Raw genomic sequence first — 9,290 nt, 5'->3', positions numbered from 1 at the left:
ATGTCGTTTCGTGCACTGACTGTTAAGAGAGAAAATATCGAAATTAAAACAGAGCTTACCACCGCTTTCTGTTAGAAATCATAGAGATATAAAACTTTTTATTAACTTATTTAATAATTTTTTTTATTAAATCTGAATATTTATCTATTTATTTATTTTTAAAATAATACATTTTTTTCTACAATTATTCTTTTTACAAAATTCGTTTAAACGCAAGTAAAAAAGAAAAAGCTTTTTTTTTTCTAAAAAAGTTGTCGTTTGAAAATAAGAGGGCCCAAATGTCGTGTCAATAGACACGTAGTATTTTTGAAAACATTTATTTATTAAATTATTATAGGCAGACAATTTTTTTTTTTGTAAAAAATTTTATTTTATTATGATTTCTTCAAATGACTTAGAACTTGTTAATTTTTTTATATTTAATCCGAAATACGGGCAAAGGGAAGGAGAGGTACAAGCGGAATTCATATTCGAATCATTTAAATATTTAAAATTATATATATTCGTTTTTTAGGTTAAATTTTTTTTTTTGTTAACACTTCAAATTGTTTTTAGGAATACAAAAAAATTTTGTTTTACTATCCAAATGAAACAAATAAAGACGTTCAGTTAAAAAATGCTGGTTTATGCGAGGCTCTAATTAAATTTACTGAGTGAGTTTCATGTTAAAAAATTTTTTTTGTTTATAATTATTGTCAGAGTTAAAACCTTTTTTTTTTTTTTTTTGTTTTAATTCGATTAGATCTTTTAAGCCTGATAAACCTTGTCAAAATTTTCATACGAAAAAATCAAAACAATTCTTTTTCGAAGCTGAAAAAGAATTTTGGCTTGTCATGACAATTGGAGCTCCAGTCCAAGAAATAAATAATGATGATAATTGTTCCAAAGAAAAAAGTGATTCGATTCAAGAAAATGTATTTGATTCAATATTAAAAAAATGTTATAAAATATTTAAATTATTTTATGGTAGTTTCAATTCAATTTTGTCATCATCTGATGATGGTTTAAATATTTTAAAACAAAAATTATCAAAATTTTACGACAGTGTAAGTTTTCTTTTTTCATACTTCTAAAATCGATAATTTTATCACATAATGTAATCAGCACCGATAATATTTATTTATTTCAGTATTTATCAGAGTTGAAAATTGCTAACTGTGATATATTAGATGTATTTCAAGGAATGTCTTATTTGCCATTAAGAAAAGAACCTTTTTTACATGTGCAATGTTTTGTTAATCTAGTTGAAACCAAATTTAAATTTGTTAAACATTCTGCTTTCTTATTTAACGATCAACTAATTTGGTAAATAATGTTCAGTGGAATTTTGTAAATAATCTTAAATTTTGTTATTTAAATAACAAAAATTTAATTTCACAGGAGTGGAATTTGTCCTGAAGATATGCAAATAATTTATCATTATTTAATATTTAAATTACTTCCACCTGAAATAGATTTAGAAGTCCAAGATGGTTTCTTATTTAAGGAACTTGATTCCGAAGTGTACAGTCATTATAATACCAGGAGTTTAGTTACAAAATCGTTTAAGTTTAAAAATCCAAAAATTAATGCTGAAATGGTGTGTTATATGTACAGTTTTTTTCCTTTTTTTTTTTTTTAATTAAATGTTTGATTTATCATTATGCATAATGTTTCTTTTTCTTTTTTTTTTACAGATTCCTAAAGTTTATTTAACTAGTGATAATAATGTAGAAATATTTTATTTTCTCGTATATCAGTATTTAAGTGCAACATTATGTTTATTTATCGAAGAAACAAGCGATTTAAGCATAGATATTTTTAGAAATTTAGATTCATATTTGTCAAATTATTTATCGCCTTTAGTCACGGAAATAGCTGAACACTGTCAGAAAAACACATCCATAACTTCTTCATCTAGCGAAGGAAGTCCAAAAGTATTGTATTTTAATAAATTAAATTTAGCTCAAAAAAGTACAATGCATTTACAAAGTAGAAGAAATGTTAGTAAAAATGTTCCTGGGGATATATTAAAAATGATTTCAGATTTAAATATTGAAAATTCTGAGTAAGTATAAAAAAAAAAAACTTAATAAACATTATTATAAATCAGAGTTTGTCGAAATTTAAAAAAAAAAATATTTTGTACTTTTAGAGAAAATGCATATGGGGAAGTTATATGTCAAACTTTAAATGATTGTTGGCTAGTTGGAAAATATTCAAATTCAAGAGAGTTTTATGTTGCATTTATTCACAAGAAAGAAAATCTTAATAATATTACAGATGAAGTAAAAAAATTATGTGAGAGCCAGCTCAAAGAAATTTTTTTCACCGAATAAATGCCAAAGCTTTAAATAATAATTTATTATTTTGTAATAAAAAAATTCAAAAATTAAAATGAAAATTTTATATTGTAATATAAAATCATTAGCAAAATCATATTTTATTTTAATTTTTTGTTATATTTAAGTATATGAATGCCTTTAAAAAAAATAGCTTAGAATTTTCATAGCATTTTTAAATGCTTTCGGTTTTTGGTAAATTAATTTTAAAAAAGGTATAAATATTCATAGCTTTATTCTTTATCTTTAATACCTTGTTTGAATTAATGCTTTATTTTTTGAATACATCGAAATTCAAAAAAAAAGAAAAGATTTTTTAAAATTAATTAATGGGTACTTTTTTTGTGAATCAAAATGAAATGTATTTAAAGATTATTATCTGATTTAGGAAAATAATACTTCAGTGGATTATTTCTATTTGTAGTTAACACTTATTTTACGAATTCGCAATATACATTTTAATTTTAAAGTAAATTTTCTAGATATATAAAATAACTGAATTTAAAATAAATTTTTAATTTTATTAAGGATTAAAAAATTAAAATTCGAATGCATTACCGGTAAAATTTAAAATTTTCTTCTGATTTCAAAACTTCTTTTTCCGTTTCCGTATTGCAAAGATTTTATTTAAAATGGCGACGTTGGCCCGGACTTCGTTTTGTGCATTAGCTAATTTTAACAAAGCTGTACAAAAAAGTTTGCCTCGAGTAGGATTATATTGTTTGCAAAAAAATGGATTACATCATCATATTAACGGCAAATTTACTGCCACTCAATTGTTAAAAAATAAGGTACAAATTTCAAATACGAATGTGTACGAATTGTTCTGAAAATAGTATTTTTTTTTTAAAATGTGTATTATTTTAATTTGAAAGTAACACTAAATATTTCCTTTTCATTTTTGTATATTGTTATGAAAATCATACAGACCTTTATACTGGGAACTTCAGTTCAGAATCGGCTTTTTGCTGAAGGCAAATCATCAATTATTCAGTTAGAAGAAAGAGTATTAAAAGTTTGCGCGGAGTTCGAAAAAATACCATTAAACAAGGTACTTAAATAATTTTGTTTCTATTACAGAGGGATTTTCTTGAGACATCCATAAGGTATTACGCCATTAAACCACCGCTCAGTTTAGCCTTTATTAAGGACAGAGTGTTGCTAGTCCTTAACCTTTTTGATAAGATTGACCCCAATAAGGTATGCTTTTGGAGCTTTTAAGAAAATCATTGCCTTTGTTAATAGTGAATATTTTGAAGAGGGTTTTAATGGATAATATTTTTTTTATATAACCCTCTCTTACGAATCCCTTTTTAAATTTAACTTGCTACCATAATGTTGTAACACAATTATAAACATTTATTATGTATCAATTTATTAATTGTGCTTATTTATTTTCAGCTTAAGTTGGATTCGCATTTTATGAATGACTTAGGATTGGATTCTTTAGATCATGTAGAAATAATAATGGCTATGGAAGATGAATTTGGATTTGAAATACCAGATGTAGATGCTGAAAAACTCCTTAAACCAGCTGATATTATAAGATATGTAGCTGATAGAGAAGATGTTTATGCATAAATATAAGACAGAGTTGCTTTACGGTAAGAATCCAGTGTTTTAGACCAACATAGATTTTTTAACATCGAAAATTTTTTTTGTCATCTCTTGAGTGTTACAAGTTAAAAGAAAAGAAAAATTATCATCCTTTTTTATCTGTACTTTATTATTAAATTATTAAATTTTTTGTCGAGTTAATATGTAGTTTTATTAGTTAAAAATAAAACGATTATTCGAAAATAAATTCTACATCTGAAAAATTCTAAATGAATAAAAAGTTAAAGTGATTGATTAGTCACAATGTAAGAAGTCAGTAAGTAAGACCAAAAAATTTCACTGGTGTAGTTCAAAACTATAATTTTTTAATATAAATAAATGTTAAGTTACTAAAATTTTTTCAATGTTTTTATATTACAAAACTTTTTATTTATTTCCATGTGCACAATTTTTTTTCTAGCCACTTCTCATTTTATTTTAATGGTCGAGGATACATTTTTATATTTAACCAAAGGTAAATAAAAGCAAATTTTTTTTTTTTTTTAAAAAGTATTTATTATTCTTCAAACAATATTATTATAAAAAAATATTTTTTTATTAATATTATTAGATTTTTTGGTAAAAAAAAAAAAAAAAAAAAAAAATGATTATTAAATAGAATAGATTTGGCAAAAACAATTTTAATTTCGATTTGAATGAAAATTTTAAAAATATATAAAAAATAATATTAATACAAAAAAATTTCTTTTTTGTTTTTTTTTTAAATTATCGATTGGTCAATTTGTGACAATCATAAATTAAATAGTAGTTGTAATAATAATAATAATATTCACAACCTAATTGAAATTTAATTATTAATATCATAACGACAAAAAAAAAAAATTTTTTTTTTTTAGTATTTTATTTATGAAAATTTACAATAATAATAATAAAATATAAATAAATTGTGATTGAAAAAAAAAAAAAAAAAAAAAGGAAAAAATTATGCATTAAAGATCAAATGAAGTTCAGTGACACCCATTTATGTCACTCAGTCTTTGATAATGTAATGTTATAATGATTAATATTATGATTATGATTATGATGATGATGATGATTTATTTGTAAATCTTAAAATGACTATCAAAATAATTTTTAATGGTATTGAAAGGTTTGAAGTAATTTTTGAAATTTTTTTTTTTTTGTATCGATAAACCCATAAATTACTATACAGCTTATTTGTTTTATTGTTATTAAATATTAATGTACATAAAAGTTTTTTTTTATGGAGTTTTATTAATCATGATAAATACAATTAAAAAAAAAAATAAAATTTGCTATGATAACAATATTATGTAATAAAGGGAGGGGGGGCGAAAAAAGAAGAAAGAAAAGAAGAAAAAAATTTAACTAAAGAAAATTTTATGATTCTAGATTTTAATGGTCCAACCATGTTTTTGATCTATATCTGATTGGCCTAACATGAGCTAATGAGTGAAAATGTCTACTTTCAGCACCATTATCCGATCTGAAACTGTTATGTGCTGCTGATGCTTCGAAAACTCTTCTTACTCTAGGAGCTAAAATATTGCATTCAGTTGAATTTGAACTTTCTTCTTCATCGCTATCGATTAACATATCAATTGAATAAAGAGAAGGCAACAAATCAAATTTTTTATCTGATTTCAGTCTAGTCGATTTTGGAAATAGCCACCAACAGGTTTTACTGTACAGTTTGAGACCAGGAGGAAGACTGCTGAAAGTTTTCTCATTTAAATATTTAGCAGATATAAGAGACAGAGAATGAGGTTCAGAATGAGCAAATATTAATTTCATCACAGTATGAGAAGCAGTCGATGACAATAGAGGATACAAAATTTTGTTTTGCAAACCGCTGAAAGCAACGCCTAAAGGTATTCTGTTTAAATAATACTCTAATTTGCCATTCCACATATCCAAATGAACTCCTATTATAGATCCCATTGTAAAACCAGCCAATAGGTTGTAAGATGAAGACTTTTTATTGTGATGAAGGGTACCATCGAATCTCATTCCCCACGATTCGCTATCACACCCAAGCAAATTACAAAATTCTAAATTTGATTGATTAATGTTAAAATTTTCTGTGCCTATTCCAATCATCTGTAAAAAATTATAAAAATGTCAATATGAGAAAATTATCCTAATATGGTCTTTTATATCTTTTATTAGTTAATATCGAGAAAGTTTACCATAGAAGTTCCATATACGGAACTCAGCATTTTAATTTCCCAATAATAATCGTGTCCTGGTAATAATGGAGTGTCACCCCTAACACAAGCATTACCAATACTATATCCTTTGTGAAAATAAACTTTTTGACCATTGTTAGATATAATCACAGTTGACGTTTTAGCCTTTTCATCCCATTTCCAAACAGGCTCATAGTCAACTTCACCACATATACATGTTAATTTTTTGTCTTTTTCACCAAGGCAAGCACAATAACTTTTATTTTCTTTGAATGCAGACATTGTTCCCTCCCAAAAATCCATAATTATAAATGCACTAAATGAAAAAAAAAATAATAATTTTAACTTATCACTTCCTTAATTCCGTTAAATCTCGTTAACAAACTAATTCACTAATATATGTTCAATGATTTGTGTAAAAAAAAAAAAAGCTGCTGTTAAAAATTGCCTATATTTTAAAATACTTATGCAAGTCCTTTGTTTGTATCATTTCATAGGTTAAAGTTTACTTATTATGATATGCCTAGATTTTGCATTAAAAAAATTCCTTTTTATTTTAATTAAAGATGACCCAAGTGAATAGTAATTGAACAAGCATAAAAACAATTGCTACATTTCTGTACTAAATATAAAAAATATTTTTGTGATAGTATTTTTAATAAAATGTAAGTGAATGAATGTAGGAAAAGAACAAAAATCTATTTTGGCACAAAACATTTTTTAAAAAAAAAATTTCCACTATTAAAAACAACCACCGGTAAGCTTAAAGTTGAGGTTTATATACTCTGTGCTTTAAATGTTATTATTTCTTTTATGCAGAAATTATGCTGACGAATAAATATTATTATTATTATTTTTTTTTTAAAAATTGTATCTTATTTCTTAATGAACAATGAATAACTTAGTTGAATCAAGAGGTATTATTAATTATACGAAAAAGGTATTAACCTTATTTTAAAGAAAACAATAAAATAAATGTGTAATAATAATTTTTTAGAAACTGAAATTCAACGGTTAAACAGTGGCAGAGTACAAACAGATACCGTTCATAGACGTTTTCAAAAAAAACAAAATGACAAAAATGAAAACGAATCGAATGTTATTAAAAATGACAATAACGAAGAGGAATATTATTGCATCGAGTGCCAATCGAAAATAAATTCTAAAAACGGTATAAAAAATTTAAAAGAACATTTTGATACATATAAACATAAGAAATTTGAAAATTGTATTTATTGCTCAAAACCAGCATATTTTTATAAATTAAATAATAAAGTAGAGGTATATCATTCGTGTTAGAATGTGATAGACTTTCACAATTATTATATTTACATGAAAAAAATATTTTATATATATAATTTTTAACAAAACTTCATTTTCGAGTGAAATGAAAATTGAAAGTACTAATAAAAATGTTGTGATGTTGTACTGAACACAAAATGAAAGTATTACTTATGTTTATATAAACATATCTAAAAATATTTATTATTATAAACTAAATTTAACATAGTATTAAATTATTTAAGAAATATGTAAAGGAAAAAGTGTGTCATGAATATTTGAAATGGTCGTGTTCAACCATTTATCGAGAAAAAACATTTTAAAATTATTTAATTTATTTTCTTAAGTATTTTTTAATACTGAACAAAAAAATATTTTTTATAATTGCAACAATTGTTAATTAATATGTGCCAAAGACACTTAAAATTATTTCAAAAATTTATGAGCTCATAACGAACAATGAAATTTTATGATTTTGATAGTTTGAGAACAAAATTACTAATTTATCACTTTTTACATTCAATTAACACTCATTAATTTATTAAAATAATTTATTTTATTATTTGTTATAACTTTTAATATTTATTATGTTTATTTATTTGTCATTAAATGATTAAAAAAGCATTTGAGTTTGTGTTAAGTTTCGTTTTTTAAGGGGAATTCCACCACACAATTCAAATAATTATTACATTTGCAAAAAAAACAAAAATTATTTTATACAATTACATGTTTTAATGTAAAAGGTCAAAAAAATTAAAAAGAAAAAAAAAAAATGAAAAGACTTTAATATAAGTTTTTTTTTTTAATAACAAAAAGTACAAAATGTAAATAATTTTTAATATAATTTTTTTATTTTATTTTTTTATGTAATTTGAAATATTACTTTAATAATTTTTACCCTTTTGATAATGATATTCAAACATTTAATTAAAATAAATAAATAAATAAATAAAAATTATTAAAAATTTTATTATAATTAATAAGAGGTATTTCAAATAGTAAATGTTATAAATGATATGATTATGATTTCAGGTATAAACAAAAAGAAGGAAATCAAGTTATTTTGGTATGGCTATATGGAAAAAGGAAACAAGTCGATAGATGGTGTATATGCGCATAAGTGAACGAGTTAAATCGACTCTCAGTCGTTTCTGATATTTGTGTCTGCATTGCGGTGTCTTCGTTTTTTTCCATAATAATATAAAAATGTTCGGTGGAAGCGGTTTGGGAGGAGGTAAATAAATAAATTTATATTTATTAATAATATTAATATTTAAAAAATTAATTAATGACGTCATTTATTAATAATGAAATAATTTTTTATTCGTCTCTAATCATATAATACGGATCGTATATGTACGTTTCGGAAAAAGGAAATAAAATAATTTTATTGATTTTTTTTTTTTTTTCGGAATTGTTGCTTATTTATTTTATTTATTTATTTTTTTTTAACTAAAATTATTAAAAAGTAAATAATTACATTTATGTAAATTTAAAATAATAATAATGATTTTTGAATTGTATTATTGCACAAAATTACTTAGATTCCACTTATGGATTTTACACAAAAAACAAGGTCACATCACCATCGAGCATTCGTTTTGTTTTATTATTATTATTATTATTATTATTATTATTATTATTATTATTATTATTATTATTATTATTATTCGCACAGGTTCCCCATTTATTCCCGCGTATTTTATATTTAAAAAAAAAAATTTTTAAATAAAATTATAATAACGTAAACACGTGCTTTTATTTATTTATTTATTTTCGTTACGATTAATAATTAAAAATTATTATTATCATTGTCGACTTATAACGAATTCGAATTGTTATTATTATTATTATTGCGTGTTTTTTTTTTTTTTTTTTTGCAGTAAATAATAAATAAAATTATGTATTATTTTTTGTCGTA

The 9,290-nt window shown here is 23.0% G+C and overlaps 3 protein-coding genes across 3 annotated transcripts; 2 read left to right on the top strand and 1 right to left on the bottom strand.

Annotated features, from left to right (window-relative positions):
• On the top strand, nucleotides 1-2,318 carry Phum_PHUM011790 (uncharacterized protein; the record flags this gene model as incomplete). The annotated part of the gene is made up of 8 exons (XM_002422723.1): nucleotides 1-70; nucleotides 342-451; nucleotides 556-653; nucleotides 743-1,046; nucleotides 1,130-1,305; nucleotides 1,381-1,579; nucleotides 1,677-2,047; nucleotides 2,135-2,318. The coding sequence occupies 8 exons, from the start codon at nucleotides 1-3 to the stop codon at nucleotides 2,316-2,318; spliced, it is 1,512 nt and encodes a 503-aa protein (XP_002422768.1).
• Nucleotides 2,319-2,953: 635 nt separating this feature from the next.
• On the top strand, nucleotides 2,954-3,902 carry Phum_PHUM011780 (acyl carrier protein, putative; the record flags this gene model as incomplete). The annotated part of the gene is made up of 4 exons (XM_002422722.1): nucleotides 2,954-3,112; nucleotides 3,250-3,372; nucleotides 3,402-3,521; nucleotides 3,723-3,902. The coding sequence occupies 4 exons, from the start codon at nucleotides 2,954-2,956 to the stop codon at nucleotides 3,900-3,902; spliced, it is 582 nt and encodes a 193-aa protein (XP_002422767.1).
• A 1,392-nt stretch (nucleotides 3,903-5,294) lies between these two features.
• Phum_PHUM011770 (SPRY domain-containing SOCS box protein, putative) lies at nucleotides 5,295-6,391 on the bottom strand (the record flags this gene model as incomplete). Its single annotated transcript, XM_002422721.1, has 2 exons — nucleotides 5,295-5,999; nucleotides 6,089-6,391. The coding sequence occupies 2 exons, from the start codon at nucleotides 6,389-6,391 to the stop codon at nucleotides 5,295-5,297; spliced, it is 1,008 nt and encodes a 335-aa protein (XP_002422766.1).
• Between the last annotated feature and the right edge of the window lie 2,899 nt (nucleotides 6,392-9,290).

Source organism: Pediculus humanus, genomic scaffold (genome assembly GCF_000006295.1).
Source record: "Pediculus humanus corporis 1103172107370 genomic scaffold, whole genome shotgun sequence".
Classification (NCBI taxonomy): domain Eukaryota; kingdom Metazoa; phylum Arthropoda; class Insecta; order Psocodea; family Pediculidae; genus Pediculus; species Pediculus humanus.
Note: the sequence above shows the minus strand (reverse complement) of the source record. Positions and strands in the feature narration are given on the sequence as shown.